The following is a 22271-nucleotide window of genomic DNA, read 5'->3' on the forward strand; positions in this document are numbered from 1 at the left end:
GTAAACAGCGACTCCTACAGGTCGGTTGGGGCGCCTGCACAGCAAAGTCAGGAAAATGGCGGGGGCAGTGTGAGCCTCCCACACGTTACACCTCGCCAATGAGAGTCCGCGCTGGCAGGTGAAAAGAAGTGACAGGCTGCCTCCACATGTATCGGAGGGGATATGTGATGCAAGGCTTCTATCCTCCCTACAACCGGTCCGGTGGGGGGCATATGCGAGCAACGATCAGGACAGGACAGGGAGAATTGGCACGAGAGGTAAAATTGGGGTGGGGAGAAAAATCACAGAAAAAGGAGGAGAAAAAGTAGATAAAAAAAATATATATATTAGTTTGACCGTTATTGCAAGTAAATTAGTTTGAATATGACCACCAGTCATAATAACAGCTCAATGACGTCTTATAGGGACTGCTATCTAATTCATTCATTCATTGAGTTGTAGAGGTGTAACGGTACACAAAAACCACGGTTCGTAAAAACAACTTTTAAAATCTGGGCAATGGATTAAGTAGGCCGTGTTTGATTAATTAAAGTGCTTGCGCGTGTCCTTGACATCACAAAGGACAATATTTCTGAACAACTTTTCTTCAGGTAACAACCCTGGCAAAACAGCATGGAGTACACCGTTTAATGGTGGTTATTAATCACAATAATACGTTCACGCACACATTGTGAATTTCAGGCAGCAGCAGAATAGATGTATTCGCATGATCAGAAGAGCGAAAACTGTTTAATATATGACCTCTCTTGCAAGGTCTCGTGGAAATTCTGCTAGCTTTTGGAAATCCTAAATTCCCTTAACCTCGGCCCGAAGCCCTATTTTCTGAAAATCCGCCTAAAATACATACCTAAGTAAATGGAATATTGCTCCACTTCTACAAGGTCATTTGCATATTCTTGGTATCTAGGGACATCTATGGACCTCATTGAATGTATTCCCAGTGTCAGAAATATTGTGTCTATTACTAGGCTTGCCTAAATTGTGATGAAACAAAATTTCCGCGATAATAGCTCTTTACTGGAATACACAAAACACGTTGTCATGTTTCGGCTGATTTATGAATCGTTTTCAAATAAACGCTAGATTATCGATAGTATATGTGTAACCTCAGTGAATGCAACAACTGGAGAGGCATAATGCTCCTGTCCGTCCCTAGCAAGGTTCTTTGTAGGATTATCTTAAATAGGATACAAGCAGCCTTAGACGGACAGTTGAGGAAAGAGCAAGCAGGTTTTAGGAAGGATAAGTCATGCACAGACCATATTGCTACTTTAAGAATTATTATCGAGCAGTGTGTTGAGTGGCAAAACTCCCTGTGCATGATTTTTGTAGACTTTGAAAAAGCCTTTGACAGCCTAGATAGGGAAGTGCTTTGGAAACTCCTAGGTCACTATGGCCTACCCTCTAAGATCATCAACCTAATAAAGAACATGTACCAGGATTTCAATGGTCGGGTGATCTGCAAGGGCAAACTGGCAGACACCTTTGCCATCACAACAGGGGTGCGGCAGGGTTGTCTTCTTTCTCCTTTGATTTAGCCATTCACTGGATCATGAGAAGAACAACTGAAAATCAACGGACAGGAATCCAGTGGACCTTGTTTACCCAGCTCGAAGACCTGGATTTCGCAGACGACCTTGCGCTAGTCTCTGAAAACCACACACACATGCAACAGAAGACAGATAGGTTACAGACTAACAGTGACCAGCTTGGACTCAAGATCAACACCGGAAAAAACAAGACCATGAGGTTAAATCTAAAAACACATGATCCAATCACACTGAGGGGAGAGGCCATAGAGGACGTGGAGCACTTCACCTACCTAGGGAGTAACATCAGCAGGGATGGAGGAGCAGACAGGGACATAGAGGCACGCATCAGCAAAGCACAGGTAGCATTCAGGATACTCAGGCCAATCTGGTTGTCCAAGCAACTCTCCAACAACACCAAGCTACGGATCTTCAATACCAATGTGAAGACTGTCCTGCTCTACGGCTCTGAGACGTGGAAGACTACTGAGGGCCTCACAAGCAAGATCCAGGTGTTTGTCAACAAATGCATGCGCTACATCCTCAAGCTGTGGTGGCCCATCAAAACCACAAATGAAGAGCTGTGGAAGATAACCAACCAGGACAGAATAGCTACCACCATCAAAAGTTGAACGTGGAACTGATAGGGCATACCCTTTGGAAGGACTCCAACAACATCACTAGACAGGCCTTGGACTACAACCCGCAGGGGAAGAGGAAAGCCGGTAGGCCGAGAAACACCTGGAGACGTTCCACACTCCAAGACCTAAAGAGAGCTGGAAAGAAGCAGAGGCCCTGGCCCAGAAGAGAGTGAGATGGAGAGCTCTGGTGGACGCCCTATGCCCCCCAACGGGGTAAAGAGGATTAAGTCAAGTAAGTCATATGTGTACTTATGCACGCTAGAGAAGCGGGCTGAAAAATCGATTATCCATGCCGTGGATATGGCTAACGTTACGCACGCACGCACACACACACACACACACACACACAGACACACACGCGCGCGCGTGCACGCACTGCGATGACGGAGAAAAAAACATCTGATTAACCCAAGACTGGTAACATAGAGTCCTTACCTCACATCAGATGTTCTGCAAAAAGATTAATCCAATTCCTGATCGCCATTCCAAATATTGATCGCGTTTATTGATCCAACGTTATAGCACCAAAACACATAATCGAAAGCTGCTCCGAGCCTCCCCAGATACTGCTCTCCTGAGATGGGAAACCCCGGGAGCAGAGTTTTTTTCTAATGCACAGTCCCACCCACCCAATCCAATGATGTGCAATACCATCCGGGAGACGATAGGCGGCGGTATTTGCCCTTTTCGAGCTCAGACCCATTCCCAATGATAACATCAGGCTGGATGGATGAAAAATGAATGGATATCGCTAATAAAAGAAATAACGATTAAAACCCGAGAAAACTCGTGATTGGCACGCAACGCATTGGCGAGTTAACCCGACTAATCTCGTGGTTGGCACTGAATGGGTTAATGGGATGTCATTCCACCCGGAGCAAGCTGCTAGGATACGGAATTCAATGGAGTATTCGCTAACGCTGCGGTGGGCCTGGCGGATGGTGAACAAGCCAGCAGAGCTATCCGAGCCACAGGGAGGGTGGTCGAAGACTTTTTGCATGTCAGCGACGTATGCGGAAAACGAATTGCAGAGGGGAGACTGACTGAAATGGAGAGCTGTTGCCCATGCTAACGCAGGACCCTTGAGCAGACTCGACAGGTAAGCGATTTTAGATTTATCACTTTGGTAGGTGTATGTCTGTTGTCCGAATACTAGCGTACATTGAAAAATAAAGGCGGAACACTTTGTTTCAAGTTTCAAGTTTCTTTAATAGTTGTCATACAGAAGTACAGAATACTTTCATACAAAATGCTTCTTACTGTTACGCTCCAGAGACTGTGCTAGACAAGATAGTATCAAATAACATAGTATAGCATGTAAATTAGAAGTAGAAAATGAGGTCACAGTGTTCAGTATAGACATATGTACAATGTTCGATGCAGAATAGACGTAACTGAGTTACCATATAATATACAATACTATGCAGTGTACTAATATACAATACTATATAGTGCAAAGCAGAAATGGGATGAGGTACAATTTAGGTACAATTTACAGTAAGGTGTACGAGTTGTAGTGCAATCCTTTATCAATAAATATAAAGTGTGGGGAGTGGGTGCTACAGTGTGATTGTTTAAAGTGAGTGTGTGCTATAAAGTGTGGGGAGTGGGTGCTACAGTGTGTTTGTTTAAAGTGAGTGTGTGCGTGTGGATGTGTGTGCTATGTGCGTTTGATGGTTGTTGTGTAGTGTTCATTGTTCGTTGAGCAGCCTGATGGCCTGGGGATAGAAGCTTCTTCTGAGTCTTTCTGTGCTCGCCTTGAGACTCCGGTATCGCTTGCCTGACCGCAGCAGTTCAAAGAGGCAGTTGTTCGGGTGACTGGAGTCTTTAATGATTCTCTTAGCCTTGCCCCTGCACCGCTTGTTGTAAATGTTCTGGAGGGTGGGGAGCCCCCCTCCAATTGTGCGTTCGGCTGAACGTGTCACTCTTTGTAGTCTGCTTCGGTCTTGTGCAGTGCTATTCCCAAACCAGGAGGTGATGTTGCCAGTCAGGATGCTCTCTATTGTACATGAGTAGAAGTTCTTAAGGATCTTCTGACTGACTTGGAACTTCCTTAGGCGCCTGAGGAAGTAGAGGCGTTGTCGTGCCTTCTTCACAACACTGTCAATGTGTGTGGTCCATGTCAAGTCCTCGGATATGTAGGCTCCGAGGTACTTAAAGCTGTTCACTCTCTCAACCGGTGCCCCGTCGATGCTGAGGGGGCTGTAGTCCTTGACCTCCGACCTCCTGAAGTCCACAATCATCTCCTTTGTTTTGCTGACGTTCAGGGAGAGGCTGTTTTCCTGGCACCATCCCGCCAGGACCTTGACCTCTTCCAGGTAGGCCCTCTCATCGTTGGCAGAGATCAGGCCCACCACCACTGTGTCGTCAGCAAATTTGATGATTGTGTTGCTACTCCGCTGAGCCACACAGTCGTGTGTGTACAGGGAGTAGAGGAGGGGACTCAGAACACAGCCCTGGGGGGCCCCTATGTTGAGGGTGATGGATGAGGAGGTGCAGTTGCCTGCTCTCACCACCTGGGGTCTGCCCGTCAGGAAGTCCAAGACCCACTGGCAGAGGTCATAGTTCAAGCCCAGGTCCCTGAGCTTGGCTATGAGTTTGGAGGGGACTATGGTATTGAATGCCGAGCTGTAGTCGATGAATAGCATTCTCACATAGTTCCCCTTCCTCTTGTCCAGGTGTGATGCTGCTGTGTGCAGCACATGGGCTATGGCGTCCTCCGTGGACCTGTTGGGGCGGTATGCAAATTGCAGGGGGTCCATGTTGATGGGGAGGGAGGAGCAGATGTAGCCCTTTACTAGCTTCTCAAAGCACTTCATGGCTATGGAGGTGAGAGCTACAGGGCGGTAGTCGTTGAGGCAAGCAGGCTTGGATTTTTTGGGTACAGGGATAATAGTGGACTTCTTCAGGCAGGTGGGGATGACAGCCTGTTCTAAGGACAGGTTAAATATGTCAGTGAATACCGGGGCCAGTTGGTCTGCACAGACTTTTAGGACGCGGCCGGGGATGCCGTCCGGTCCTGCTGCCTTCCTGATATTCACTTTTTTAAAGGTCCGCCTCACCTCATGCTCTGGTTACCCTGAACACTGAGTCTCCATCAGCAGCAGACCCCCCCCCCCATTGCCGTGGCTTGTGGGCTGGTGTTGTTATTACCAGCATCAAACCTCGCATAGAAGGTATTGAGGTCATTTGCTAAGGAGATGTCCCTGTCGTAGCGCTCTGGTGCGGGGACCTGGGGCTCTCTGCACGGGGGTGCGACTGTTTGGGTTGGCTGGGCTGCAATGTATTCATCAAACTGGTTACATCGTTCGTCTCTCTCAGCGCCGCTGATAGTCAGAGCGCGAAGCTGAGCAGTGGTCTCAGCAAGTGAGCGTGTGTGTGTTGGTTTACCAACCCGGCGTGTCCGTTGATGATGGTCCGGACCTCTCTCCACTCTCCAGCGTCCTGTGTTGCTGAGCTCGTCATGTTGGTCTCAGTGTTCTGTTAGGGCAGCGGTGGCGGAGCCCAATAGCAGAACACAGGGAGAGAGAGAATGGAGCGTTTTAGGTAGGTTTTAATTCCTTTGGGTACCAAGCAGACAAGGCAATAGAGAATATACAAGAATGTGCGACTTTGGACGAGTAGTGACTCTTGCTTGAGGTTCTCAGGAACGTCCGGGCGGGTGGTACGTCAGGAGACAGCGTCGGCCGAGAGTGGTGGTCCTGGGCACAGGAAGAACAGAGGTTAGGACATGGCAGGCAATACAGACAGAGCAGCAAGGTTGGGTACGTCCTCGTACCTAGGTTTGATAGGATAACACTGAGACGATCAGGAGCAGGATCCGCAGGGTTGATATCCGGGCTGGTGATGAGCTGACGACTCTCAGCTGGGCTGATTGTTGCCAGATGACAGCGTGGGGATGATGGAGTCGGAAGCTGCCCATATAAGGGCGTGGAAGCAGGCGGAGAGATGGAGCCTCTCGCCGTGATTGTGACACCATTTTATAATGTAAACAGAAACTGAAATACATTTTGATAAGAGTATTCACTTTCAATGATTTCTTAAAAATGGTGAATTTGAGAACCTTCTCCTGTCCAAAGTTCATTGTCAAGACGATCCACATCCTGAAATGAAAGGGAATTGATCAGCCATTTTGCTCTTATGTCATGCTCAGGATGGGATTAGGGTGGGAAGGAATCCCAACCCGAGCTTGACATGAGAGGCAAACGGAGTACTGTAGCTGCTTTGCAGGGCTGCCAACCTTTGACCTTGCATTTGAATGTCTGGATCAGGGTTCAGTTGGACCCCCCTGTGTCAGTCTGTCTTGTTGCTCTCTCCTTGGTTTCTTGAAGAGAGGGAACACCAGGGGCGGCGATATAGGCGAGGCTGCCGAGGCAGCCGCCTTAGGGCCCGCGGGGGGTCTGGGGCCGGGCCCGGCCCGGGACTGAATGGAGTTGCCGTTCGTGGGACTGGATGGATCGACAGACTGCATTGCGCCATGCCCCGGGTCCTATGTTCCCCCTATGTTTCCCATGTTCCAAAAGGGTTCTTTGTTCCTCGGGTCCTATGTTCCCCCTATGTTTCCCCAGTAGCGATAAAGGCTCGCCCCAGGCTCGCCACAGCAGTGGATGGATTTCAAAGATAGCCACTTTTATAGATAATTCATTTGTATTGCAATGGAGTCATGGATCTAGTCGGGCCACGTAGCATTATGTCGACAAAATTCAAATAGAATAAACAAGTCTAAAACAAAGAATTTTAAACGAAGTTTAGCCTATTAAATCATTTTATAAGCGTTCGTTTATTTGCGGTCTGTGTGAGAACTGAAGCATCCATCTGCAGAACAACAGCCCAGCTCTCTCTGTCCCCACGCTGTCAGGCCCTCCTATTCTTCCCGATTGTAGCCTAAAATAAATTAAAGAATGATGATTGCTGGGAAATGTTGTCTCTCCTGTTGTGCCTCCACTGACTTGTTACTGGAGGACAACAACATTACCCAGCAATCAATGCGTCATTGCGTCATGAGACAATTTACCTGGTGCGGAAATTAAAACGAACAGCAGACGTCTGTCTCTTACAGCGAGTGAAATCATCAGTGAGTGAATGATCCATATTCCGCAACTAAGCCTTACAAACATAAATGTGGCCGTCAAAAAAGAACAGACAAAAAAGAACGGGACGAGAAGAACGCAAAGCTACCTAAATTAGACGCATTTGTTATAAAAGTAACAGGGAAACATAATGGAGAAAACAAAATATTAATAATATTGGAGAGTGTTAATGCTGTCTCTAAATGACTCCAAACCACAAACATGGACATGCAGAAAGCCTCGAACTTGCTGGAGAATGCGATAAAAGTCTTGTCTGAGTACAGGGATGCTTTTGATGAGGCAAAGCGCTGGAGCTGGCCCGAGCTGTCAATCTCGCCTCAGGGCCCGTGGGGCATTCCAACCGCCACTGGGGAACACCCCTCCTTCAAAGACTATACAAGTTGAATCGTTCTTTGACATTGATATGTGAAATACAAACAAAACAAACTCAGAGAAAGGAGGAGGCGTGTTGTTAGGGTGGAGGGTTCAGAAGAGCATATTCTACAGTTGAATGGAAACCATTAAAACACCATCATCGTGGTAACCTGACATTTCTTTCATATTTGACAGCAAAGGATGTTACCTTTTTAGTCTCTGAATTCTCATGCAGAGAAGCAAAAAAAAACACCACTCCCACGCTTCGTTTTCTAAAGATCTGTCATCTTTCAAACTGACCCCCCCCCCCCCCCCGCATTAGCACACTGGCTGCACTAAATCATCTCACGCTAACTTCACCACAGTATCATGTAATTCCTAGAGTATATGTGGTCATACCTTTCTTTCTGGCTATGATCAAAGGTGCATGGAAGATTAATTAATTACAAATTACAGCAATGATTTGATTGAGTTATTTGAGAGACTTTGCCTCTACAGGATTGCTATTTGTGCAGAGCACCTTTTTCATATTATTCCCCTGAAGAGGGAGAGCTGCTCTGTACTTCCCTGAGATCTGAGTTGCATGTGTGATGTCACTAATAGGGCAAACCTATCATGGTCCATTATGTGGTAACTTGACACCTTTAGCTTCAGCGTACACAGAGAGCTGAGGAGGTATTGACATGTCTTGAAAGAATATAAGCTGCTGACATGGAATTTCTGGCAAATATCAATGGGTGCTTGTTGCCAATTATTTCCATATAAAGCCCCATAAACCATTGCATTCCCAATGAGGGGGAATGTGTAGAGATGCTGCTAAATCATTTTCAGTGCTTTATTTTTTTACAATTTGGTGGAAAAAAATACATGTATACAAATTATTATTCAATATAGATTTTTTTTAATACATCTGGGGGGGATTGGCGTCAAAACACGTCTTGGCTGTTAGCGCGGTATATAGGTTTCTACAGTAGCACAGTGCTGTAAGGCATTTTTATATTCTTACAATACACTAGTATTTACACAGGCTGACTCGCCGCTTCAATGCATCTTCTCTGTATGAAACAGGTGCTTTCAGCGAGTAACAACAACCACAAGGGCTTGTGTTTATTTATAGTGCCTCAGCCACACAATGAACACAGTGCCAACACAGAGCAGTTTGTGAGCCAAGAAAGACTTGGGAGATAATACCGGCAATGGCTTTGTAATAATAGCACTGAATGAAAGAAATGAGGATATAATTTTAGTCATTCAAACTCAATTAATTTCCATGACGACTATTGTGAGTAGAGTGGATTACATGAAGATTGAGCTTTGAAGGGATAGATGTAGAAAGAGAAGTGCGTGTGAAAGAGGATGTTTTGGACAAACTGGGTTGAGACGCTGGGTACGTCCAGATATTCCCATTACATAGTCCCACTTTTACAGTAGGCATAATATCTCTATTGTGTTGTGGATAGCAACGCTTTGCTTTCTCAGGAATGCCTTCAATCATCATGGTTATGTTCAGTGTACACGTGTTAAAGGAACACACCAACATTATGGGAAATACACTTAACACAAACAAATGGAAGCGGATACGGATCAGCTAGCCTAACTGTTGGCCAAAAACACCTGTCCTGGAGTTTTAAGTTAGGCTAGCTGATCCGTATCCGCTTCTATTAATTTGTGCTAAGCTAGGCTACTGTAGTTTACAGCCGGATAGATTCTACTAAACGCAGATTCAGATAGAACATTTATATCCATCTTCTTGTCTGACTCTGGAAAAGATGGTAAGCGCATAATGTTGCCACACTTCTTTAAAGACAACACAGATTCTCTGAGTAAGGCAGGCAGGGCGAACAATGTACTGTAGAGAATTAACGCTCCACTTCAAGTACAGTGCTACCCTAAACCCAAGACAGAATAAGAGGCAAAACATTTGATTCATTTTCAATATTTTTTATTCAAAGGCTGTAAATTCCATCTCCTCTACAGTGTAAAAGGTCACGATTTCAATGAATGTTGAAAAGAAGACGTTTCTAGAAAGGAATATGAATAGAAGGTAAAAACAACTGGGTGACCAGAATAGCAACAACATCCATACAAAAATGGTTCACTAGAGGCAAAACAAACCATGGGTAACATTTTACTTAAAACATACAGCAACAACACGTTATAATTGTCAAATTTCTAATAACATGTCTTTTAATCTGGTTATTGATAGACCATTATAAACTTATCTGTTTTAACACCTGCAATATGGCAATCAAAACCAACCCTTATACAGTAATAGCCTACTCAGTAGATGTGTGCTGTAAGTGAAATGTTACCAAATTACAAAAAAAAAGAAAACGCAAGTTTAGAAAAAGAACAGTTGATTTTGCAACGTATTTCCGAGACTGCAGTGCGAGGAATCGGTTGACGCGAGATATGGAACACAGTTGCAGTCAGTAACAGAAGTAACATTGACATAAATAGGGTGTAATATATATATATATATATATATATATATATATATATATATATATATATATATATATATATATATATATATATATATATATATATATATATATATATATATATATATATATATATATATATATATATATATATATATATATATATATATATATATATATATATATATATCCACACTATTCACAGATCAGAGTATAAAAAAAGGAACCATATTTTTCCAGCCATTTTTGTGAAATATATCTCATGTTAGCAAAATGGCATGAAGAAGTAATAATAATAGCTATCTGAGAGGAAAATAAACATTTAACATGTAGACACTCACACACATACAGTGCACAGTCATAAGAAAATAGACAGTAATGTTGTATAATATGACAAAAAAGGATATATCGTACTTTTTTAACGTGTACATTTTTATACAGTTGTTTTTCATCTGAATATACTATAATACTGTAACAGGTCTTCCAACACACATTTGAGCAGACTTTTGATTTATTAATCTATTATTATAATTTTTTTTGTTTTACAAGTCCTGAATATGTTGTATACTACCGTGTTTGTTATCAAGCAGCAGCGACATGAGCGGCCTTTTCGTTAGCGATGAAAAGAGTTTTAGCTTGATTTTAAAGTGCTGCCATTTGCATGTTCCTGCCCATAGACCTTTTCATCTTCTTATAAGTGCTTCAGTGATTATTACAAAAATAGAGATTTTTAAGGGGCAACAGAATGGGAATATTCAATATGTTGTAATCCTCTCTCGTTAATAGGAAAAGAAAGTCATAATGTTATTGCTACTAAAGAGAACAGCTTCACATGGACGAAGGGTTGGCACTTCACGTTACAACTTTCACTGTTTTTTTTTCTTCATACACTACAAAAGTGCGTGTCACTGCAAAATGTGAACGACAAAATCAGGAACACTTAAAAGTCATCGCTGGAGACATCACTTCTGCGACCATCATTCATCGCGGTTTGGTTAGCTCTCCGACGCAATCACAACAGATGTGTGGTCGTCTCTGGTGCCTTTGCATTTAAAAAATAAATATAAGTAATGTGACATTGATCAGCAAAATGCAATGTCTCCAAAGTTGACTCATGTCTAAAATTTGTTTAGAGGGTGATGTATTGATTGACCTTTGTTGCATAAAGCACTTTTAAATTGGTATACATTTATGCACGCCTTGTTTAAAATGGCTCAGTACTCGTTATGACAAATCGAAGGGTAGGGGGTTGAATAATCATTATACTATAGGCAATTAATGACCAAATGATAACAATGACCATCTCCTCATGCAATTACACTGAAAAAAGCAGTTACGTGATAAGACATTTCAATCATCACTTTGAGAACTTATCTACACCGCCAAACCGGGTGCCTTGCAACGGAATTTGGTAATCTGCCGATGATTAGAAGATGTCAGCTACTGTATGCAGGCCAAGACATGAATTGGACATGGGACATCAATACGGAGGCTATCTTCACAACTGCCGTTTCTTCACAGCATGTCTCCACTTGTGTGAAGTCTTTGATACCCAAGATATATACTGTACAGAAGTACCCACCTCTGCTTCTTCTCATGAGGTGTCTCTGGTCATCAGGCCAACAGCCTCAGTGAGAAGAAAACAAGATGTCTGATCTCACCCTCTTCAAACAAACAAGCAAACAAACCTTGGTACTGTACATGATTGAACCTGATTATGACATTAGTAAATAGAGAGAAAAACACAAGAGACAGTGAGACAATAACAGGAACTAGCTACATCCGACAAGCGAAACGATAAATCTCAATTTTGGCCTGTGAGTCAGATTGACCAACGTTTTCATCATCTGTCACATAAAACATACTGTAAAGATATGACCAAAAAACTAAATAATTCTTTATTTCTTTCTTTCAACAGTGGAATTAAGAGACTACTGTGCTCTTTTTTCCATGTCCATTAGGGCTGTCAACATCGGGCAAAAATAACATTCGATTATTTGTAAAAAAAAAAAAAAAAAAAAAAAAAAAAAAAATACATAAGTTCAAACATATTCAAATATTTATTATAATTTTAAATGTTAAATTACATGTCAGAATTTTACCAGCTTTCAGCCTGTGTTATTGCGTGTTATGTCCACAAGAGGACAAACCAGTTACACATTTAAACTCCTAATCCCGCAAGCATGTAAATAAAACAGCTGTAGCAAGTTGTGAACTGACCGACTTCTTTTCACTGCTGTTGAATGTCAGCTAATGTTAGCATGCTAATTTAGCCAGTTAGCTTGATACCATTCATCAACAACCTTTGTAAACATTAATCCAGCGTGCTGCTCCTGATGCTCTGGCTGTGGGCAAAGACATCAAAGCCTGAATGCTGTTGAATAGCGGCTAATCAACTAATCATGATGAAATAGCCAAGGTAAATGAGTAGGCTGGATAAAGAATAATGACAACATCGCCATATATAACATTATTTAAAGACGACACAAGTATTTTATTGCCGCCACCATCATCATCACCATCATCTCAGCTCAGCCCACTATTTCCTATCTATTCATTATTCTATATCTATGGGATGGAGTTACTCATTTGGGTTCATGTTTTCAAGATGTTCCCTCAGGTTTCTAGTGGTGGAACAGTAGGGCATCTGTAGCTAGTAGCTACATACCCTGCACACAACTGTCTCCAGGGTTTCATGATTTTTCCATTTACTGACCAAAAATGTTTGTACTTCCAAACAGGGCTTTGTAGATTGTTAGGAGAGCAAATCACCTTCTCTGTGCCCAAGTTGGGCCCCGAACTCTGCCATCATTGCCATGCGGTTGTTGTTGTATCATTTGCTCTTTTCATCTCGAAGGATAGGCTTGCATTTGATTTTCAAACCTCCATGAAATTAATGTGACGTTGTGTCTGTCAAGTAACAGAATGAACCAATGTTGATTATTTTTTTTTTTTTTACAATCGAATATTAATTTTCACAATCGGATGTCCATTCTTTTTCTTTTTACAATATCGAACATTAGTTTGACAGCCCTAACGTCCGTTCCACATCTACAGAGTGTAACGCCCACCTGCTCACAAATATCACACAACATTATTTAAATGTTTCCCAACTTCTTTGAACTCAGAGACAAGAACTGCCCAGAGAGTGAGAAAAAGAGAAAGAGAGAGAAACGGCGATTGGAGGTGGTGATTGTCTAGTCTGGTTTATATACCCTTCACAGGCTGGTGAAAGGGACAGTAAGACACACACACACACACGCACACACACACACACACCTAAACCCTCATGAACCGCATAGTGGTGAGGTATACAGTATAACACATGAAACGGCCAACGGTCCAGTATGACCGACTGGTCTCAATCTCTATATTAGTTCACCATCACACATCCAAATGAGGACTTGTTAAAATGTTATGAAGGTCATGTGGAGTAGCTTTCCTTCTCTAAGGGATAATCTCATTTGTCGCACTTCATGTATGGATTGTGACAGTTCTCCTTACAGGTCACTCACCTGCTTGCTGAAGGCCAACACGTTTCACACGCAAATAAAAACAAAAGCACCCATAAGAAAATAGTTCACCTAAGCAGGGAGTTGAAATGGTAGAACCTCGCTCTTCCGGTCCGCGACGCCTCTCTCTCTCTCTCTCTGTGCAACAAGTCTGCTTGTGACTTCATTTGGGAGGTAATAGAAAATAAAAAAGTTTGAATAAGTGCATAGATGGAGAATGCAAGAGAAAGCCTTTCCCATCATCACGCCATTCATTCTTTTCCCCACACCTTCTCCTGGTAGACAAGAGCTGCAAATGACAAGGGGGGCCCCGAACAGACAACACAGAACAAACACACGGCAGACCAGACATAATACACAGAGATGGGGTTTAGCGCTGCACTCCGGCTAATTCGATTGGACGGTGAAGAGCGTGGACGTCCAATGGGTATGCCGCACGGCCGACTCCACGTCATGTGACCTCAGCGAAGGCGATGTGATTCTGCAAAGAGGGTGGAGAGAGACAACAAGAGTGAGACGCGTGGGGGGAGAGAAGGAAACACAACTGAAAAAGGTCGGTCGGGAAAAGGTTTTATTTGGATTGGCCCCTGTGAGTAAAGTCCAAGTTGCTTTAAACGATCAAATAAAACTTGAGGTTAAGGTTCGGGTTGAATGAGCTGTTAGTAGGTAACTTGTGGAGCAAAAGTTGGACCGTGTAGTTGTGTTACTATTAAATTAAATGTCAAGGGGAGTCTCCAAATAAATTAACCAACTGAGTTGGTTTGTGGCAGAAATAAGGTAGGAAGCTGAAGAGGAAGAGGGTTAGAGCTTGAGGAAGCAGGTCTTAGTAGGTAGGTCAAGCTGGGAAACAATCATGTTTACCCTGCATGCTTGTAAAAGGCATGGCAGAAGGACCCGTATCTATGAAATGCCACCTCGCTCACAGCATTGAGTCAGCAGCATACTACTGACCTATCTCAAACCTGCCCTCTTTTGATCCTCCAATCGCAATCGTTGCTTCCCTCGGACAAACAAAGCAATGGTTGTGATCGGAGGATCAAGAGAAGAGGGCAGGGTTTGAGATAGGTAAATCGGAAAATACGTCTAAATCTATTGTTCTGGTGTTGGCTGACCGTGTCTGCTGCATGGTATCCATGGACTGTCCATGGTGTGACCCCCCCCCCCCCCCCTACTGTAGTTTCTAGGTGGCCTTTTGAGTTGTATACTGTATGACTCAAAACACTGGTATCTGGCCCGCTATTCCCTAGACAAGTAGGGTGATGAGAGTGTAGGGCATAGAGGACAAGTCAGCCCAAATGCTCCAAATCATGCCCACTTCCCACTCCAGACAGGCAAAAGCAAATGACCCAGGCGTGATTATGCCCTGAACGACATTAGCAACCAGCTAATACCGAAGAACCAGGGGATGGGAGCGGTGTTATGTGGGGAGAAGCTGTGATTTCTCCTGACAGTGAAGCACATTAAAGCGAGCGGGAAAATAAGGTAGTGAGCGAGGAGGGAGGCGGAGGGTTGGAAAGTGACTTCTCCCCCTCCACATCTCAGAGGCAGTCGTATACTTTCTCAACTTACTAAACGTGGCACCTGAAGAGGAATGGCAGAGTGATTCACGACGATTCATTTTTAGCCAGGAGCGGAGTGGTGTTTGGTGGTGGGGTGGGGTGGGGTGTGGCGGGGCGGGTGGGAAGGTAGCTGGAAGCAGCCATGCAGACTTAACACATGGGTTAATGGTGAGTAGTGCATGGGACGGGGAGAGGTGTTTAAACTGTAGCTACGTTAGCTACAGTACCTTGGAAATCAGCTTCGACTGCCATATAACCCTTGTCGGCTCCCCAGATCTGAAACCAAATGAGGCCTGGTCAGATAGTGACTATGGCAAGCTTTAGAATTAACTATCCAACTTGTTCGGCCTGACACCAGGTCATTGAGTTTATATTACATTAATTTGCCATTTGAAAGTGGTTCTTTCTCCAGAGATGCAGAGAACAGAGCCATAATTTCACTAAGAAGATAAGATTAGTCGCTAAAGCTACCGCTCCATATCACTTTTAAATTAGCGAGATGAATGACTCTTTTCACACATTCCTTGTGTATCCTGATCAGACGGGCTTCATCAAAATCTTTGTTGGCTTCTGATAATGTGCATATTCTGAAGGGTGTGGTCGACAAACCGTATTCCCGTATTCTTCTGTATTTTCTGTGTAGGCACAGAAAAAGTCATTTGACCACCTTGAAGGGCATTGCATTCAGTTAAACTTTATTAATCGCAGTGGAGAAATTATTCATCAGCATTTGACCCTTACAATAGGAGTATTATAGCATATAGCTTCGGCCAAAGCCTCCACCTGTTCACTCGACCCCATGCCTGCCTACTACCCTGGTCAAGATCTGCCTCCCTGCTCTCTGCCCCACCATGGTCAACATAATCAACTCATCACTAGAATCTGGTCTCATCCCCTCCTGCTTCAAAACAGCCTCCATCACTCCCATCCTCAAGAAGCCTGGTCTCGACCCTGACAAGCTCAACAATTACCGCCCGATCTCCAACCTTCCTTTCCATAGTAAAATCTTGGAAAGAACAGTGGCTGTAATGCCAGTACCTTGGTCCAGGCAGGCCAGCAGTGTACCACCTACAGTGGTAATGCCAGTACCTTGGTCCAGGCAGGCCAGCAGTGCACCACCTACAGTGGTAATGCCAGTACCTTGGTCCAGGCAGGCCAGCAGTGCACCACCTACAGTGGTAATGCCAGTAGTTCGGTCCAGGCAGGCCAGCAGTGTACCACCTACAGTGGCTGTAATGCCAGTACCTTGGTCCAGGCAGGCCAGCAGTGCACCACCTACAGTGGTAATGCCAGTAGTTCGGTCCAGGCAGGCCAGCAGTGTACCACCTACAGTGGTAATGCCAGTACCTTGGTCCAGGCAGGCCAGCAGTGTACCACCTACAGTGGTAATGCCAGTACCTTGGTCCAGGCAGGCCAGCAGTGCACCACCTACAGTGGTAATGCCAGTAGTTCGGTCCAGGCAGGCCAGCAGTGTACCACCTACAGTGGTAATGCCAGTACCTTGGTCCAGGCAGGCCAGCAGTGTACCACCTACAGTGGTAATGCCAGTACCTTGGTCCAGGCAGGCCAGCAGTGCACCACCTACAGTGGTAATGCCAGTACCTTGGTCCAGGCAGGCCAGCAGTGTACCACCTACAGTGGTAATGCCAGTACCTTGGTCCAGGCAGGCCAGCAGTGCACCACCTACAGTGGTAATGCCAGTAGCTTGGTCCAGGCAGGCCAGCAGTGTACCACCTACAGTGGTAATGCCAGTACCTTGGTCCAGGCAGGCCAGCAGTGTACCACCTACAGTGGTAATGCCAGTACCTTGGTCCAGGCAGGCCAGCAGTGTACCTGTACCACCTACAGTGGTAATGCCAATACCTTGGTCCAGGCAGGCCAGCAGTGTACCACCTACAGTGGTAATGCCAGTACCTTGGTCCAGGCAGGCCAGCAGTGTACCACCTACAGTGGTAATGCCAGTACCTTGGTCCAGGCAGGCCAGCAGTGTACCACCTACAGTGGTAATGCCAGTACCTTGGTCCAGGCAGGCCAGCAGTGTACCTGTACCACCTACAGTGGTAATGCCAATACCTTGGTCCAGGCAGGCCAGCAGTGTACCTGTACCACCTACAGTGGTAATGCCAGTACCTTGGTCCAGGCAGGCCAGCAGTGTACCTGTACCACCTACAGTGGTAATGCCAGTAGCTTGGTCCAGGCAGGCCAGCAGTGCACCACCTACAGTGGTAATGCCAGTACCTTGGTCCAGGCAGGCCAGCAGTGTACCTGTACCACCTACAGTGGTAATGCCAGTACCTTGGTCCAGGCAGGCCAGCAGTGTACCTGTACCACCTACAGTGGTAATGCCAGTAGCTTGGTCCAGGCAGGCCAGCAGTGCACCACCTACAGTGGTAATGCCAGTACCTTGGTCCAGGCAGGCCAGCAGTGTACCACCTACAGTGGTAATGCCAGTACCTTGGTCCAGGCAGGCCAGCAGTGTACCACCTACAGTGGTAATGCCAGTACCTTGGTCCAGGCAGGCCAGCAGTGTACCACCTACAGTGGTAATGCCAGTAGCTTGGTCCAGGCAGGCCAGCAGTGTACCACCTACAGTGGTAATGCCAGTACCTTGGTCCAGGCAGACCAGCAGTGTACCTAGCGTGCCTGTCTTTTTATGTGGGAGGAACCCACGGAATACCAGCGGGAAACAGGCAAACTCCCCACAGAGAGGCCCCCCAGTCAGGTTCACACCCAGGACGTCTCGCTGTGAGGCAACAGCTCTGACCACTGTGCCCTCTTTGGCAGATCCTGGAGCACATGGGCTTTGGAGCCTTTCTTTTCTGTCAATGATACAAATCATCTACTCTAATCCTACTGCAATGGTTACGACACACCACCCACTAGAACGCACACATACAGTAAACACATATAGCCCCCACCACCACCCGACTGCACTTTCTACCGTGCAATGTGTACATGTGCCATACTTGTTCACACTGTACTTGTTCGCATTGTGTTGCTGCTAAATTGTATGATGCAAATTGTTTATTGGCACACTGGATAGCACTTTGAGTACTGCTCTTATTTTAACTTTCTTTTATATAGCTTTTTTAATACCAGGGAGTGCAATCATAATTCCGTTGCTGTCTTGCACAGCAGTGTAATCACAATAAAAGCTTCTCATCTCATCTCATCAGGTACAAATTGCTCATCCCAATGTGCCATTACCAGAGGCACAAGACCAGGGTGTCATAGCACGGGTAATTCTTCAAAACCATGCTCTCCGTGTTCAATGCTAGTCATCATATATAACTTTATGCAGATCATTTATTATATGATAGTGGTGTTTCTAATTATCTCCCCTTGAAGAGAGTCTCTGATTTGGGGGACCAATCTGGCTATAGGATCCATTGTCAAAATATTCAGTTATTTTGGCTTAGACATTATTATTTACAGAATTGACAGAATTACCGCAGACAATTACAGCATTGACCTATCTCGAACCCCGCCCTCTTTTCTTGATCCTCCAATCACAATGTTGCTGTCTGAGGGATCAATGTTTTTCAGTGATTAAGTTGAACATTATGCTTCTAATATGGATTCCTGGAATAAAAACGAAATGCTCCACTTTCTAAATCAATATGGAATTGCAAACCCCCACAAATCATGTTTTCAATCTTACAATGTTGAAGAAAAATTGGGGGTCACAATTTGCCTAACCTCAAATTTAACTTTTGGTCTTTCACCATGCGAGCAATGTGACTCAATGCTGGAACGACAGTCTCTTGCTGCGTTTGGAAGGAGAACGGGGTCAAACTGCAGCATCTCCAAGAATAGATCTGGTGACTCTCCACAAACACTGCCTCACTAAATCTACCATCGACATACTGTAATAAAGAAAATAACTCATCTCTCACTGAAATACCCCGAACACCTACCTCTATTTAATGATGATTGTTTTAACACTTAAGTCATGTTTTACATGTATCCACTGTATTTAGTTTACATTTACATTTACATTTAGTCATTTAGCTGACGCTTTTATCCAAAGCGACTTACAAGTTCTGTACGACAAGCCATCAGGAAGGGCACAACTCTATCAGCTGAGTAACAATGTTCATCAAAGTGTTGAGTGCTACAGTGTAGGTTAGTTTATTAGGACAAGTGCATGACAGTATGGTTAGTTAGTTAGGGTTAGATAATTTTTTATTTTTTTTTATTCAGATAATGGTTGAAGAAGTGCGTCTTTAGTCGACGGCGAAAGATTGGACGTGTTTCGGCTGTCCTAACTGGGGTGGGTAGTTCATTCCACCATTGTGGGGCAAGGATTGAGAATAGGCGACTTCTCTTTGATGACCCTCCCGGAGCTTGGATAGGAGTAGGTCTGAGGCGGCCAGAAGATGCAGAGCGTAGGGGTCTTGAGGGTGTGTAGTTAGAGACCATTGACCGGAGGTAGGCGGGAGCAGTTCCCTTTGCCGCACGGTATGCTAGGTCGAGGGCCTTGAAGCGGAAAACAAAGCTAGTTTGTATCCACTGAAGGTAGACATGGAGAAACCAGCAGGCTGGTAATGCAGTTCCTACTGGTTGACATAGAACCAGTTACAGTGGAAACATTTGAGAGACAATGAAACAAAGCAGACGGCGCCACCTGTTATGATGTCAACAGAACATGCCTAATGGCCGATGTATGCCTGCGTGGCTTGCACTTTGATGTGTAGGGTTTCTGCCCAAGGGGTTGTGGGTATCCGTACAGTAGGTTGCAGAGCCTCTCTGCGTGGCTACTTGCACCTCGCTGACGATGGCAAGAGTGGTTGCCAGCAGCTGTCAATCAAAAGGAGGTAACCTGATTGGTCATGAAAGCAGATGTGAGAAAGCCCCACACCTTATGACACACGCTGTCAACAGTGTACATAAAGGGCTGTGTGTGCACAGGTATAAACAACATGTTTGTACCAACATAACCAGTTGAAAAAGACTGTGACGTTGTCCTACTGCTGACAATAACTGACAATAATTTCACACTATTGCATTTGGCTAAATTGCCCTGACAATTGTAGGGTTGATGAAAAACGAATTGTATTCAATGCATTTACTTGATATATAATAGAATAAAATAACCATATATACTATTTTATGGTGTAAGGCTTTATGATGCATACCTCTTTATGATCCATGGCTTTGTATCTTATTGCCAAGAAGTAGGTCTTTATGATGCATGGCTCTTTGTGTTATTGTGTAGGTCTTTATGATGCATGGCTCTTTGTGTTATTGTGTAGGTCTTTATGATGCATGTCTCATTGTGTCTTATTGCCAAGGAGTGTTATGGGGGTACTAGAGACATGTCCATGATCAGGTTTTATTCACTCGAGTCTCCTGAACACGAAGAGATAAACGCTGAGTCGATCGGACCTTCCTACAATGAGCTATGGTCACCTTTGCGCACCTACCGCATAATACCTCCGGAAAACAATGAGGCATTCACCTGTAGGGGGTAGGTGCGCAAAAGTTACCATAGCTCAGCATAGGAAGGTCCGATCGACTCAGGGTTTATCTCTACGTGTTCAGGAGACTAGGGTGCATACAACCGCGAATCTACGAAAAGGAGCGAAATATGGCTTATTTAGGGAAAACTCAGTTTTTTATAACCAATAATAAGCTGCACAACCAAAATGTATATCATATCAAAACACAATCTAGGGATGTATAGCAATACAAAAATCACATAGAATTTGCCCACCCAATTGGTACCAAAAAAGTGTTTGGCCCAAGGACTAGAAGAGCTACAGTATTGATTAGTCAGGAGAAGCTTCTGTTTTCTGTCTGCCATTGTCCTAGGACATACATACTGTTGCATGGGCAGTATTTATACTATTGTACCATATCAGGAGCAAATTGCACTCAGATGCTTCACGAGCCAACTGGACCAATCCGGAACAAATTGCACTCCGCGAGCCAACTGCGCTAACAGATATCAGGAGCAAATTGCACACTTTATGGGCATGTTTGTGGTAGTATATAATTTGCGCAATATCTTTAGTGGATAGGAATCACACGCAGTTAAGGGTGCTATTAGTGGGCACAATCCATTATTTGTGAATTTGCCTCTTTGTGTCTTACTGTGTAGGTCTTTATGATGCATGGCTCTTTGTGTCTTATTGTGTAGGTTTTTATGAAGCATGTCTTTTTGTGTCTTATTGTGTAGGTATTTATGATGCATGGCTCTTTTTGTCTTATTGTGTAGGTTTTTATGAAGCATGGCTCTTTTTGTCTTAACAACATCTTAATTAGCAGGGAGCCTTGTATGTACAGTACAGTCACACTCATATGGACACACACAGACACACACTTACACATACAAATTAGTACTTGCTTTTAGAGTTGTGTGAAGTAAAAAAAAATCTAATAAATACACATACATGTGATATCAGACCTTTCACTTGCTTCCTTGAAAAAGGGGTGTGATTAGCATTTATATTAGAGGACATTTCTCTCACGTGACAAGTTTCCCCCTTGCGCATCCCTGACAGAGCGAGCAATAATACCCGCTCCAACGCACAAAAGCACGAAACCCCCGGGCATATTTTTCTTCGGGGGATGTTTTACTCAAATCAAACAAGTAAACTATTCAATCTTCCACAAAAGCAAATCAGCAGCAACGATCTGAGATTGAACGATTCACTTGCGTTGCTCATCCATCTTTCTGGGGGAGGCATCCGGCACGTGGCCGAGGTGTGTGTGAGAAGTTAACCGATACCATGCTGCTCTGTGAATGATACAGTCACTCCGAGAGAAAAAACAGAAAAAAAAGAAATATATTGGATTCATTTTTCTTTTTAGAGGCGAATAGGTTTCTTTCTGTCCTAGCATTTCCTGCACTGTGGCATTTATTTACAGGCCTCTTTGGACTGATCCTATTTTTAGCACAGACGGTTTTCCATTGCAGTTGTAGTGGCCATTGTGAAACTCTCTGCTCTCTGCCGGTGCACCAACATTGAGCAAAGTAGCTCTGCACTTAGATTGTGAATGAACTCGGCAGACAGGGGCCGTGTTAACCCGTTCACTGCCGCACTACCAAACGGCTAACCCTTTCACTGCGACAATACACAGAAGGTTAACCCTTACACTGCCACACAACATCATGTTAACCCTTTCACTGCCACTAC

The 22271-nt window shown here is 44.4% G+C and overlaps 1 protein-coding gene across 1 annotated transcript in view; it reads right to left on the reverse strand.

Moving 5' to 3' along the window:
* Positions 1 to 13961: 13961 nt before the first annotated feature.
* Positions 13962 to 22271, reverse strand: part of plppr5b (phospholipid phosphatase related 5b) — a 148874-nt gene continuing 140564 nt past the window's right edge. Inside the window, exon 6 of the mRNA XM_084326245.1 lies at positions 13962 to 14051. Within this exon, the coding sequence (XP_084182371.1) occupies positions 14022 to 14051 (30 nt within the window). The 3' untranslated portion in view covers positions 13962 to 14021. The remainder of the gene's footprint in view (positions 14052 to 22271) is intronic.

Source organism: Notolepis coatsorum (genome assembly GCF_963971535.1).
Source record: "Notolepis coatsorum genome assembly, chromosome: 12".
NCBI lineage: Eukaryota > Metazoa > Chordata > Actinopteri > Aulopiformes > Paralepididae > Notolepis > Notolepis coatsorum.